This window comes from Hemicordylus capensis, chromosome 4 (assembly GCF_027244095.1).
Source record: "Hemicordylus capensis ecotype Gifberg chromosome 4, rHemCap1.1.pri, whole genome shotgun sequence".
NCBI classification, from domain to species: domain Eukaryota; kingdom Metazoa; phylum Chordata; class Lepidosauria; order Squamata; family Cordylidae; genus Hemicordylus; species Hemicordylus capensis.
In genome coordinates, this window is record NC_069660.1 from 281,806,903 (window position 1) to 281,822,267 (window position 15,365).

The 15,365-nt window shown below is 42.7% G+C and overlaps 1 protein-coding gene across 6 annotated transcripts in view; it reads right to left on the reverse strand.

Annotated features, from left to right (window-relative positions):
• Nucleotides 1–2,038: 2,038 nt before the first annotated feature.
• The window catches only part of TRIQK (triple QxxK/R motif containing), a 66,510-nt gene continuing 53,183 nt past the window's right edge, over nt 2,039–15,365 (reverse strand). For all 6 annotated transcript variants that reach the window (XM_053249613.1, XM_053249615.1, XM_053249612.1 and 3 more), the window contains 2 exons: nt 9,332–9,417; nt 2,039–2,448 (listed from right to left, as the gene is read on the reverse strand). In XM_053249613.1, the coding sequence (XP_053105588.1) occupies nt 2,335–2,448; nt 9,332–9,417 (200 nt within the window). In that variant the 3' untranslated portion in view covers nt 2,039–2,334. The remainder of the gene's footprint in view (nt 2,449–9,331; nt 9,418–15,365) is intronic.

A 15,365-nucleotide genomic window follows, 5' to 3' on the forward strand; every position in this document is an offset into this window, starting at 1 on the left:
GATCCTGCTAACCACAAAGCAAACTGATCCAGTCCCCATTTGGCATCCCTTCTTGTAAACGGCCCTGTCTGATTACCACAGGAGCTGTTCCCCAGGAGTTAAAGACTGTGCTATCCCGGAACCTCCAGAGAACAAGAAAATTCTGCATCATCCATGTTGACATTGCAGGCAGCAGCAATGGTATAATTAAAACAAAATTTCAACTTATATTAATGAAGCAATGTGCTAATTAAAATCAACATCGACTGAACTTTCTATTTACACTCATTCAGATAGCCCAAGAGGCAAGGAACTCTGCTTCAGAGGCATATGTGAATGCTTGAGCTTCTGTCATCCAGGTGCCATTTCTGACAGAACACATGTGCCTTGAACAGTTGGCAATGAATGAAAAAAATGACTGCTGATACACATGCACAAAGGAGCAAAGATGACACTGAAATCAACTTGTGCCACCACCACCTAAAGGGGGGGGGGAGGAAGGGTTCTTTCTGAGCAGCAAAGTTTGCTGTGATTTTATGTATAGCTGTGCTGCAATTACAAATTATTAAAGCATGTTTACTTCAGGATCTTATTTGGCATCACTTGGCTACTTAGAGGCTTTGACTCATAGATTTTGATCAGAGTTTACTCCACACAGCATTTATTAAATTGATGCTCTCCATATTCTACTCAAGAAACATCCACTGGAAGATACTATATGCATGGAGAGCAAGTGAACTTGCCCTTGCCCTCTTCGGTAGAGAGAAGATCATCCATTCTGTTTTAATTTGTTCAACTCTTAAAATATTTGGATCAAACTTTGTATCTGATTCTGGCTTTTCTCATTTACACCTGTATTTGAGTACAGTTTAATTTGCTATTACAAAATAAATGTAAGCACGTCACTTATCTTCTGACATGAGAATGCGTCTTTGTTGTTAACTATTTATTTTCTCAATTTAGATCCCAAGTTGCTTCTTGAGACCAACACTTGCAGAGGTGCAAGCTAACTAGCTTCCTTTCCCTAGCATCCTTTTTCTAGCCAGCATCTGACAGAGTTTTGAGCTCTGGGTCTTGAGCTCTGGTTCCATGTTTTCTACCTAATACCAGTAGGCACATTCCACCCAAAGTTAAAGATTCTTAAATTCAAATTCAATCATTATAAATGGAAGAGATGTAAGCACAGGCTTTGGTCCCCTTCTAAAGTCACTCTCACCTTGAAATCTCGCAAGAGCCACTCTATACCCTGCTACGCTGTCCGTTGATAGCAAGGCAACATCTCCCTGCCCAGGCCAGCGTGGACACTTTCAGGTGGGAGTATTGATGTCTACTTCTTCCCCCACCCGATAGGGTCCTCCCTGCAAGACCCAGGTGGGGGAAGTCCCGACATGAAGCTCACCACGTTTACCCGGAGTGATCGGCTCCATCTCTGGGATTCCCCTACAATTTGCTTAATTTTATTTATTTGTATTTATAGATCGCCTGATATGTGTATAACTAAGCTTTGCATCCAGTAAAGCACAGGCTTCAGCTCTTGCTCAGCTACAAATTTTGCTTTAGCCAGAAAAAAAATTAACTGTATTCCAGCCTAAATTAAAATTTATTTTAATTTCTCACTCTAATTTATGGGTGGTAAAAAGTGTCAGTCATAGAAGTTTGCCCAGTGATGACACAGATGATGTAATTTAATTCTGTTCATATTGAGTTTGGGTTTGCATTACTTTTATTTTCATTTGTTGTGGTCCTTTGAATTAGTGAATCAGAAATTGTTTCAAGCAAATCAGGATCTATGCAGAATTAATCTATATCAGAATTAATGCACTAATAATAATAAATGTAGCAATTGTCTTCTGGAATCAAACTTTTTCAACTTGAGAAATAAGGTAGAAAAAGGATTAACATCAGCCAATAACGAATACAGCAGAAGATTGCTCTGTGGAATTCTTTGTTAAAAACTGTTTGATAATCTTTGTTAAAATTGGCTGAGATATTACTATGAGCATTATTGGCTTCTGAACTGCAGGAACTGGTTCAAGTTTCCACCTCAGTAAAGAGACAATTTGTTTGTGATTTGATTTGTATTTATTTATTGTTCAGTTTTTATACTGCCTTTCATAAGGCATCCCAAGGAGGTTTACAAAAGTTAAAATACAATAAAACTCCATAAAAACCACATTTTAAAATCTTAAAATCAGTTCAACAGTAAAAACCATAAAACATCAAAACAAAACAAAACAAAAGCCTGCCACCATAAAAAAAAGACAATGAGAAGAGGAGAGATGAGAGACCTAGCAACTTGGATTGAATTGGTCAAGTTAATGCATTTCCTTCAAAGAACTTGGAAAATGACATCTGCTAGTTTTCGTCTTGATCCAGATCAAGGTCAACTTCTTTGGATAGGTTAAGATAAAAGAAAGCATAGCAAGCCAGCAGAAATACCAATATAGCTGCAAGGATAAGGCTGACTTCCTGTAACAATGACACAATGTTTGTAAAATAAAGAAGTTAGATATCTGATAATTTCAGGTTAAGAAATAAAAACAAGTATTTTCATGCAAATATTATCATCATTGGACTGTGTAATTATCTCCAATTCTGATTATAATCTTGTATGTATCCTTAAACTCCAGATTTCCAAGATATTGGCCTCATCCAGACATTCTCATATGCTACAGAGGGTTATACACAGCAGGCTTAAGTCCCTTAATGAAATGAAAAAACTGCACCTCCAATTTTAGCCAAATTTTGCCACCCCTACCCTCACCCCACCCCCGCCACCTTCTCAAAACAGTAGATGAACGGGCATCCAGACAGGAAAGGAGACTGAGCACTGGTCTCATGATCATTGCTTTAGTTAATCCGTCTCAAAAGTTCTCTTTAAACAAAACATTATTAACAACAAAAACTGGGGTTGGCCTAATAAAGATATTTTTAGAAGACCAGTTCAGACAGTGTTGTTTTCTTAAATTACGATGTGAGCAGCACCAGCCTTCCATGTGGCAAAGTAATGTGTGAACCAGCCAACCATGAGGCTGGCTTCCCCCTGCCACATGCTTCCGGCTGAGCAGGTTGTGTGGGCACATGGCTTGCTTGCCAAAAGGATCCAGAGGGCTCATCTGGGGAGAAGGTGAGTTCAATCAGCATTCCCCGCCCCCACCTACACACTGACCCACCCAGTCAGGTGAACGACCTCAATGTCATTCCAAGGCACTGAAAAAGTTAAACTTGCTCTGTCAACTCAGTTTTAAAAATCAGCTCCCTGATCTCGTAAGTTCTTCTGGACTAGACTTCATTTGCATCTATATATTTAATTCTCCTAAGCATACCCATCGCTAATCCGATGCGTGGCAGCTCTCGTGAGAGTTCAGGATAGCGATGTGATGGCAGGGGGGGGGGAATAGTGGCGGCAGCAGCCGGGCACTTGGCTGGCAGGGAAACAAAAGGCCAGCGAGTGACAGCACAGCCAGCGGGTGGGGGGAAGAGGGCAGCAACGGTGGCAGGCGGGTGGGGAAAACGGGGGGCAGTGGCAGAGGCTGGCCTGATGGGGAAATGGCAGCAGAGGTGGGCAGGGAAGAAAGGCAGCGGCAAACCTAATGACGGCGGTGAAGGTGAATAGTTAGTGGTTGAAACTGAGGATTTCTGGAAGTGGTGGGGAGGAGAAGCAGCAGTGGGCAGGGAGGAGAAGACTGGCCACTGAGGGAGAACAAACTGGAGGGTGGGAACAAACTGGGATGGCGGGGAGAATGAAATGGGGCTGAAGGGGGGGAGAGTCAGGGAGAACTAGAGGAGCAGATGCTCTGCACCAGGTCAGCTAGTTTATATGAATGCAGGTTATATTTAATCACTGTTTTAGGTTCACAACTTGATAGAAGCCTTCTAAAACAGACTTCAAATATTATGGCTTCTTTGGGCTAAGGTTTCTTTGTGGATCGTCAACAAGTGTGCATGTGCGCACGCATGCGTTTGTGTGAGCCATACCATAAATTGTTGGTATACTTTACCCAAAATCCTAACCTGCATTTATAAGGAACATTAAAAAGTTTATACTAAAATTGCTGTTTTCTTTTGGTTTTGTCTAGTGGAATTAAAAATAAGAGTAACATCAATTTTTTGTGCCTGAAAGGTGGGACTTAAATCTCATAGACATGTGGAGAGACAGAAGTGGGGATTGCACTGCAGTTTAAAGCCTCTGTAAACGAAAAGGCAAGATCAAGGAGAGAGATGATAGCCATCATCAAGTATCTGAAGCAGGGAGCTCCCTGGCGAGAGTTCACTGGCAGATGCAGGACAAGCTCCTGCTGGCAGCTCCCTTCTCCCCATTGTTTGTCTTGTACACGTGCATTAGTGGTTGCCAACTACACCCCTGCACATGCTCTCATACATAGGGGCGTGGCCACTATAGGCTGTTATGCCACTCCCATTAAGTGCCTTCGTTCAAGCACTGTATGGATGTGTTCCATCTCTGCTCCAAGCAAGGCAGAGAAAGAAGCACCTAGACAGCATTAGAACAAAGCCTCAGCTGAGAGCAGCAGAGGGGTCGCGCAGCTACTCCTCCCACTAGTGGCCATGGGTGGGAGGGAGAATGGACAGATGAGTCCGGCAGCTCCCAGAAGGCCCGAAGGGGGAGGGGGACAAGAGCTTTTGGCGGCCCCTGAATGTGCTGGTGGAGCTAGGGGCCAGCCTCAGGTGGCCCCCAGAAGAGCTCAAGGTGGTGGCAGCCTGAGGATGGCCATCTCTCTATACTCCGTGGTAGCCATGCACCTGATCTGAAGGAGGAGCAGAAGGAGGAGCAGACTTGTTCTCTGTTGCTCCTGAAACAAGAACCAATGGGCTAAAAATGAGAAGGAAGCAGACTCAGCATAGACATTTGGAGGAATTTCCTAACTGTAGGAGAAGTGCGACAGTGGAACAGCTTCCTTCATGCACTGGTGGGGCTTTCCTTCACTAGAGATTTTCAAACAGGCTGGACAGCCACCCTTCAGAGATGCTGTAGCAGATGCTTACTCTGAGTAGAAGACCTCCAAAATCCCTTTTAGTTCTAAAATTCTATGACTCTATGATTCTATGAAGGTATAGTCATACATTTGTCGGGAGAAATTGTACAAAAACAATTTTTGGGGGGATGCTAAGAAAGAGAGTGCATCAAATATGGCATAGGATCACAAATCTGTCTTTAAAAAAAAATGTTCATCCTTAAATATTTTGGGGAAAGCAGGCTAGAATTGAAAGATGGTCACAATAAGGATGCTCACACTAGTTGTTGAATAACAGAAAATCATTTCAACAAAATCTTCACTAGTATTTTTAGAAGGATAAACAAACACATAGTGGAGCTATTCACATGACTGGGGGAGCGGGCGGGCAAGGGGATGGATACACAGTCCATACCTACCCCCCAGATGAGCAAACGTTCCTTCCTGGGAGTGCTGACCGTGCTCCCACACAACCTGATCTCTGGAGGCCGAGACGACACTTCCCAGTCTCCGGTATCCCACAATGCACTGTATGCTGAGCACAGTTCATTGGGGTTTCCCACAGGAGACAAGCGCTCAAGGCACTCATCTCTGTGTCTCCTCAGGCTGAATGTAGCCTGAGGAGATATACAATCCCGGACCCTGGATAAATTGCATGCTGATGCTGCTAACCGGGGATAAAAGCTGGGCTAAAAAGCAGGGCTAGGTGGTGCTGCCCCACGGGGATCAGGCCCGATCCTGGTGATTCTCACACACAGCCTAACCCAGGCTGGGCTTCCCTAGCCTTGGTGTGGGTGGGTGTGAGAACAGCCTTGGAGAGTTTCTGATATACATAGAAAAACACATAAATTCTGCACACTAGCACAGTCATCCTTCTTCAATAACAAAGTCAAAAATGTTTGATATTTATTGCCCACAAGTTACTATGTTGACATTATCAACACAGATAAAAAATCACTCATTGGGGAAATTAACAAAGTATTAAATGGCAACGACTAAATGAAACTTAGTTCCTTTCAATCCAGCATAAAAATGACAAGCAATCAAAATCTGACAGGGTAGACTAATTTGCATGCCAGTTATGATAGTAAAAGTACCGCAGTGGGGTTGGTTTGGAAAAGTTTAGTGTCTTTTTTGAGGGGAAGCTGGGATTTGTATTTATTTTCCCCCAAAACAAACTTTGTAAACTTATTGTGCAAACTTTACCCTTGGTGGGAACTCAATCTACTCTGGGTAAGTAATGAACAAAGTAAGTCATAATCAAGACATTTTAAAGAATGCTTAAGTCACTGGCTGACATATTCTGCAGCATAACATGCATGCTACAGACACATCCACGCTGCTGTGGGGCTCTAAATCACGTTGTGACAGCACAGCGCAAGAGGGCAGTATCAATACTGTTGAACCTTGTGTGATCATATGTTAATCGCACTCTACTTCCATTATTTCCAACAGAAATAGCGCATGATGTGTGATCGCACAAGAGGCAGCTGGTTACATGTTCAGGGTCTACCTACCTGAAAATGGTCATTAGCAGCTTTAAAATGACTAAGGAATTTCCCTATACTTCATCCAAGTCTCGTTCAGATATTCAAGTTTGTCACTTGATGGCTGCAACATCATCATGTAATGTCCTCAATATGAAAATGTACCATCACATATTGTTGGGGAATGGCAGTTGTGGGGCAGGAGAAAGCAGGGAAACTTACTCCAAATACTGGGAGAGCTTGGCCTGTGTCATGTATCTTGCCCGCTGCTCCACCTTGTGGCCAATGATGGGCTTAATAGGGGTGATTGTAGGCTAAAATGGCCCCAGCAGGGAAGAATGCCCAACCGGCTGCCCATGAGGACTGCCGGGGCTACATGGCTCCCAGCAGCACCTCAGCAGCAAACTCGCCTAGGGAGCCCACCAGTCAGCCGAGGTTAAAGCACATGTGTGCCATTAACCTGGGCTAACTGCTCGTGTGTCAGAGCCCACTTCTTCCAGCTGGCGCTGACACAGGAGAAGGCTCCCGGCTGTTGCCGGGGGAATTCCCACGATTTCCGGGGGCTGGGAAAGTGCATTCCGGCCCCCAAACCTCCTCCCTGCTTGAGGCAGCAGCGGCTTGTCTGGGCGCACCATCTGTGTACCCAGAAACTCCTGTAGATTGTCTGTGGAGAAGGTAAGCTGCTATAGTCTTTCCCATCAGCTGCCTGCAAGCCCGCTCACAGGATCGTGAGCAAGGGCTCACTGGGTTAGTTCAAATCTAACAGTCTTGCTCCTCCAAACCAAGGTTTAGAGGATCATGCAAATCTTATAGGCTTGGATGCTCCCTCCTCACTTTCTCCCATCATGTGTCTGGATCCAATGAGTCACTTTTCAACACAAATCAACATTTCTACACAAAATCAACACATTTCAGCACAAATCAACACTTTCCAAGATAAGGCAAGGGGGTGGATGTGAACCTGAGGCTTGCTTATGTAGTGCCAAATTGTGGTTGGGGGCACTGAGAGGGTGGTGAAATGTATGTGGGGAGGGCACCGAGCTTTGAGCAGAATAGGTAATTAAGGGTGGGAGTTGGGGCGCAGGGGCGCCACGCAGCTGGGGAGCACCAGGAATATGCCCTGTGAGCCAGTCTGAGCCTGGGTGAACTGATCCAGTGCCCCAAGCAAACAGCTTTTCAATGGTCCATTTAGACATCCAGCTGCCAGTCAATAAAGCACATGTTAAGAAATCAAATGATGTGCTTGATATGTTAACCAGCTTTAAGCTCTGGATTATGGAACCATGGCACTGAAGAGTAACACTGTCTTTGAAAGCCCTTTTTTATTATTTATTAATCACCTGCATACATTTTTAATATGCAAGGTGGTAGACAGACTTTGAGACTGTTCACACGCGCAGCCTAGCCCAGTTTAGGGCAGCCCCGCCTGGGCTAGGTTGCAGGTGTGAAGTGCCAGGATTGAGCTCCCTGCACTGCATTCAGCACTGGCCTCACGCCTAGCCCCACTTTTGAACCTGGCGTTCAAAAGTGAGGCTGAGAGCTTGTAATATCTTGCCAATTTTGTCCCCAGTTGAAACCAGGTCCAAGACCACGATACAATGAACTGGAACCTATAGGCTCCTGACAAAAAGAGGTAAATGTAATCAAAATGAGAAGGAGAGAACCATACAACTCAATAGGTTAATAATCTGCTTTTTAAACAAACAAGAAAAAGGCAATCTACTTTTTCTCATTAAAACCTGACACACAGCACTAACTGAGGAGATTATGTTGTGAAAACAGACCACATTGCATGGCAATGCTTGATCGAGATCAGCTATCAGGGAGCGAAAAGAAACCACTGTTTCGTGATTATAATAGCAAATTCTGGAAGACAACCAAATACATCATCTGGCAGCTCAACAGCTGTTACGGCTTGGTAGTAATACCTTGCCATTTGCTATAAGCTATAACTTGGAAAAAATTGATTTCTCGTCTGCCAGAAACAAGAAAATGTTCTTCTTTGAACATTACTGAAATTCCTTTCAATAGAAACAGCTCATTTTTGAACCTTTTCCCCCTCATCTGCATCTTTCTTTCAGCATGGGTTGCTAAGCTGATTTTATGTTAATTTATTTTGAACCAAAAATAAACTGAGGAGAAAATATTGGAAGCAATTTAAACAAACTACATATGTTTAGCCAAATTCTACAACAGGGTCATGGGGGAGATGAAAATACAGTATAGTATATACGCCCTTCATATTCATATTTATTACCTTTGCTTGTTAAATAATAATTATACCTTCCTTAGTCTTTAAAAACAGGAAGTTTTAAAATAATTTAAAGTCCACCAGCTTCCTTGCTGGGTCATTGATAGGGAAGGCAATAATTTTCCATGTTGGAGACAAAGATGAAAACCGTAGCCTGGATGTATGTTATATATATTAATGACAAAACACTACTAACACTTAGCCATTATATCTATACATAAACCCCCCTCATAATCACCAATGATACATAAAAATCATTACAGCACTCACTGCATACTTATGACAAATAGTAGTTCATAGGCAGCATTAAAACACAGATGAGTCTTATCAATGATGCAGAGAATCTAAAGTCCTTACAATCAAATCCTATGGACATTAACTCATTAGTAAGTTTCAATATTCAACGGGGACTAACTCCTAAGTAAATGTACATAGCATTTCAACCTTAGAGTTGCCGTTATTTTAGTTTGGCTGTGGTTTAAAGTAAAAGAAAGCCATCATGAATATTTTAGATTCTGGCATTCCACTTAGGGTTTTGAAGTGTCATAAACAATATCTCTCAAAGATCAATATTCACACAGGACATCTATGGGGAAAAGAACATCTATAGGATGTTAGTGTAAGCTATCAGCTAGATATACCTTTATGCCTGGTGCGGTTTTCTTGGCTTCTGCTTTTAATCTTGTTGCTTTTAACATTGGCCTGGTTTTCTTGTAATCTTGTTTTCCTATTGCAGAGGGTAGAAAACAGTTACTGAAAATGCTACACAAGAAACGAGAGAAATCATTTTAACATCCATGGCATATCCAGATTTTTCTTTACAAAGCACAAGAAGCAACTGCAATCATTGATGGCTAGAGAGAGCAAGCAATCATATTAGAGCTGGCTGCAAAGTAACAAACTCTGAAATGTTGGTTCTAATAGTGAATGCAATATGAGCAATGCATTATTTTATGCTTGGGATGGTTACATCATATACAAGCTGTCTCAATGACAGCTGCTACAGGACACTGTGTAGCCATGCTATATCCAATGCAGGAAAAAACAAAAAAAACAAAACCCCAACCCGACATTGAAAAAGTTATACATAACTGAAATCAAGTATGTCAAGGGTTAATCAGCCCTAAAATAAAACTCTTACTTTTTGGAGATAATTTGTGTGGATTTGTAACCATTCTGCTTGCATATCGTAAGATTATTCACTCGACATCCAACTCAATTCTAGAAAAATAAGATGGACTTCCTGCCTAGTAATAATAGGTTTGGACCATGTTGAAATTATTTTAACAGTATCCATTTTTCATGCCTCATGTCACAAAGCTGCATTATGGTGGCATGCCTGCCTGCCTGCCTATTAGCATTAGATTAGTTGAAAGCTGTACTTTATAGCCTTGCAAGTCTTAAAAGCTGTGATCCTAAGCAAATATGTTTGGGACTAGAGCTGTGCCAAATCTTTACAAGTTTTTGATGTAAAAGTAGGATGGGGGGGGGCACAACAAGGTCAATGGAAAAAACCCACCCTACCTGTCACAGTGTGATACATGTCTTATGGTCACACTCATTGTTTCCCTACTCTCTGGTGATGACACTGCACCTCTTTAAAAACAAGGGTTTTTCATTGTGTACATAAATCAGAAAGCATGCAGTGAACATTATGTCATGATGTAACCAATTACACTTGATTACATGGCATCACTGAAAACAAAGAAACTCCTCCCACTGTCCTCAGTCAGAACGAGGAAGAAAAGAAGAAACATATTCTCATTGTCCAGGTAACTGAGCTGAAGCTGACTGGGGCAGAATGTGGATGCACATTCAGATGCTTTTGCCTTCTATTCACACTGCATAACTTTTAATGGAATGGATACACATCTGAACCAATCAACATTCTACCACAACTGGTAACCTGCATGTTACTGGAATAGGGCAAGAGAGAGTCAGCCTGGTTGCCTGAGCAATAGGGATGCATTATCTCTTCTTCCCACCAACACCTTCTTCCTTGTGAACAATTTATGCAAAGGTGTTGTCAGGACCCGACCTACCCGAAAGAGGAGGAGAGATAGGATCCTGCAGAGGTCTTCAGCTCAGATGGGAGATCAATACCCTCTGAGGAACAGACAAGAGGCAACCACTCACTAGACTCCCTTGCACAAAGTGGATCCAACAGCAAAGAACCCAATGCCACTTGTCAAGACTCCCATCACATCTCTAGTTCCTCGCTTATCGTCTCCAGGACCTCAGAAGTGGTAGCAACAATGGCCCCAAGATGAAGTGATGCTGTGTCCTTTTGGCAGACCAATTCCTACTATCTGACCTACTCTGGAGGAGATAAAAAGTCTACACATGCTGGAGATCCAGGAAAAGGTGGAGCCATTAGACTCAATATAAAGACAATTTATTGTTTTATTTATTTAAAATATTTATATCCCACCCCTCCAGTACAATACTGCTCAGGATGGTTCACAACAGTAAAACAATAAAAGTAATATAAAATTTAAAACAGTAAAACAAATAAAACACAGTGTAGAATAAAATCAATTAAAACAGACCCAATTAAAAAGCCATCAGATGGTAGTAAAAGACATTTAAAAGCCTCTCTAAATGGCTTGACTAGCAAGCCAGAGGTTGCCGGTTTGAATCCCCGCTGGTATGTTTCCCAGACTATGGGAAACACCTATATTGGGAAGCAGCGATATAGGAAGATGCTGAAAGGCATCGTCTCATACTGAGCAGGAGGAGGCAATGGTAAAGCCCTACCAAAGAAAAACACAGGGCTCGGTGGGCGTCAGATGTCAACACTGACTCGACAGCACACTTTACCTTTACCTAAACAAGAAAGTTTTATGACCTTTTAAAAAAACACCATGAAGGGAGGGAGCAGGGCAAAGCGATTCCAGGATGGCATTCCAGAGCTGCGGGGCCACCACAACTGAGAAGGCAATATCTCTTGTCCACATCAACCGAATCTTAGTCAACGGTGGGGCTATGAGCAGGACTCAAGATGATGTGTTAAGGGCGCTGGTAGATTTGTATGGTGAATGCGATTCGACAGATACCCCAGTCCCAACCCATGTAGGGCTTTAAAGGTCAAAACCAGTACTTTGAAGCAAACTGGCATGGCCCGGAAGCAAACTGGCATGCTGCAGGGTACTTGAGAAACAACTAGCACCCACAATCCCTGGCTGCTCAGTGCTGATGCAGCACCCTGTGAGGATGGTCCTTGTTTAGCCAATGGCTCTAACTCCAGCTCCATTTCCTTTGCTTGGCCTGGCCTCAGGACTGAGCCCCATGCTTCTGCCATTTGTGACTTCCTCCACCTTCTCAGTATAGTGGAAACAGACCAATGAGAGGGAATAGGAGAAAATCAAAAGGTTAGCAATGAGAAAATCTTTGCAAAACACACCCATTTGGGCTAAACACTATTTAGAACAAAGGTGTAAGCAAGCCTGTGGTTGTTCTGCATTTAAAGATCAGCATTCTGTGCTGAGGTTACCCCAAACCTGATGATCTGTATAAATTGTGTACTTTAAGAACATTGTACTAGATCTTCTTGGTTTGCACAATTTATTTCCCTTCTGCTAATTATGGGCAAGGGAAAGAAGCTATGTAGGACACTGTAACCCTGCCCCGGATTACCGCTTTTCCCTCCCCAGCATCTAAGGTTTCACCAAGCATTGTCAGCACACTTTGAAGTCTAGTTTAATTCACAGTCATATAGCCTAGAAAACTGCACCCTGATCTAGCAAGGTTGAGATGTGTGGGATGATAAATTCTGCACCAAATATAACACCCTGTGCTTGCAAAATACATAGTCCAGGGGATACGGGTATGTATGATCATACATATGATCATACATTCCCACAACCCAGTATGATGTATGGTCATACATTGTATGATACAATGTATCATACATCGTACAATGTATGATCATACATTCTTACAACCCAGGGGTGGGAATGAAAAAGCCCTGATCCCAGGTTGCCACCAGATGAACTGGTGGCTCCCAAAGATAGGTCCCTCCTGATAATCTTAATGCATGGTGTGATCTTGAAGAGAAAGGCCCTCTCTCAGGTAACCTAAGCCAAAGCTCTAAACCTAGAGCTTTAAAGGTAATAACCAGCACTTTGTCCTTTGACAGTTCCTACTTACAAAAGTAAAAATGGTAAGTTCAACCATGGTATCCTTCTAGATCACCTGAGGGACTTGGGGACAGGAGGCACAGTTTTACAGTGGTAAAACACAATCTCAGGTAGATTTCAAATGGTGGTGGGTAGATTTCACTGTATATCTGGTAGATTTCAGATGGTGGCGGTTGGTGAAAATTGCTCTTCAAAACAGGAGCTACTAGATGGAGTCCCTTGGGACTCCATTGTGTCACCAATGATTTTTAACATTTACATAAAACTGCTGGGTGAGGCCATCAGGGGATTTGGTGCTGGGTATTATCAATATATTGATGATACCCAAATTTATTTCTCCTTGTCACTGATATCAGGAAATGGCATTAGCCCCTTAAATGTCTGCCTATAGGCAGTCCTGGGCTGGATGAGGGATAATAAACTGAAGCTGAATCCAAGCAAGACAGTAGGGATGTGCACAGAACTGGGTGGGGGAGGCTCGAAGGCAGGGGGGGTACTGCTTTAAGGGTGTGGGAGGGTGCACTTACCCCTCCAACCACTCTTCCTCCACCGACGCTCTGTTTTTAGTAAGTCCATGGGGAGGCAGCTTACCTCCCTGCCGCCTGTTTTCCCTCATTTACCAGATATACCCATAAGTCTCTGGCTCTCTGCTGTTCAAGGCCGAAAGGAGGAAGCAAGGCAGGCTCAGCAAACCTCCTGGGTAAGGCCAGGGCGATTCAGATGGATAAGAGTCCCCAGCCTCTCAGCTACCCCCCCCCCCAGTCTTCCTCGCTGCCTCTGGCTTTAGCTGACAGTGTTACCAAGCTGGGCGCAAGTTTCTCCCCCATCTCATATATTCAAGTGCAATATGGCCCGCAGAAAGCAGTCTGTTCAGAGAAATAACTTCAATACCAAGTATGATGCTATGTGTTGTGTTGGCTCAAGCTAGAACAACAGAAGCTCATCCTGTTAATATGTTTCCCTCTTATAATTCTTAGTGATGCCTTTGACCAAAATTTATGATAACAGTCTGTATTTCACATTTTGAGAGATATGCATGTTTCAGTCCATTGTTCGACACAGAGAAGCAGGGTGAGGAAAGAGGATCTTAATAGCTATGGTTTAGACCAGGGATTCTCAACGTGTGGGTCCCCAGATGTAATTGGACTTCAACTCCCATAGTTCCCAACCAAAGGCCACTGGGCTGGGGATTATGGGAGTTGAAGTCCAATAACATCTGGGCACCCACATGTTGAGAAACCCTGGTTTAGACTTAAGAATGAGAAATCTATCAGGAAGAGAGAAAAAATGTATGGAATAGTGCTTTCTGTTCATGGTAAAATATCTTTCCTTAACAAATTACAAAAGAAGAGATGATTTTAGAAAGTTTTCTATAAGTTTTGAAAAATTTGGGGAAGAGAGGACTACTGTGAAGGAGGAAAAGTTGGCTCTGCTTGAACTATGCAGGAAGTAGAAGCTGGTCTGGAAGGTTTCCAGAACATTATTTTTGTTGCTTTCCCCATGGGGAATTCAGCGGTCTCTTGGATAGTCAGTCATTGGGTATCTTGAAAACAATCAAATGGAGCTTTGCTTGATGGAACTCAACACATTTTGACTGCCATTTCCGCTGCAGAAAAAAAGGAGATTAAGTGGAAAATTCTGGAAAATATATGTGTAAGAGAAGTTCCCAATGGGTTATTATAGACAAGCCTCCAAACCATGGTTTGGGTGATTGAGAACGTGCTACAGGCTTGTACTCTCCAAGCACCAATTCTTCCATCATTTCAAAGTTTTCTTTAACCATGGTTTACTATAATGCCAAATCAGGCAGCTGTAGTTAGGGCTTACTAAAGAACCATGGTTTGCAAACTCAGTTTGGTAGATAATCCTAACCATAGTTTATCTAATATGAATAGTAGTTGTACACCACCCAGAGCCTCTGGATGGGGTGGTTTAAATAATGACAAATATTATTAAAGGAAACCCAGAGATGGAGGCAAGAACTGATGTGCAAGGAGGAAGGAAGAAACACATATGCCAGGCATATTCCCCATCTCCCAAACCATGGTTTGGAGGATTGGAATGTGATAATGATGATGATTGTTATTAAAATATGTATAGATTGTTTTTAAACAACAAAAAGTTCACAAAGTAGTTTACATAGCAAAACCAGGCCAATGCATATGAGAAATATAAAGTAAAGCTGGAGGCAAACATTTCATTCAGCGAAGGATGATTTATTAAGAAGGTAAAGATGCCTGGCTCGGTATATGCTTAGTGGGGAAGGCAGATACTTGGCCCATTCTATTTAGCAGAACAAAAATCTGCTCTGGCCATCCAATATACTTTATAGGTGGCTGCATGGTAAAGCCAGATGGATTTAACAGAGTTGAAAGTGGCTGAGAGAGGCATCATTTCCAGGTTATACACACACTTTCTTCTTGTCCCATTGTCACATCTGATCAAACTCTCTTTCAAGCCACCTTCAGTTCTCTGAAAAAGCTGTCTGCCTTCACTCTGAAATAATATAGATGCATGTTCCATCTAGTGGAATTAT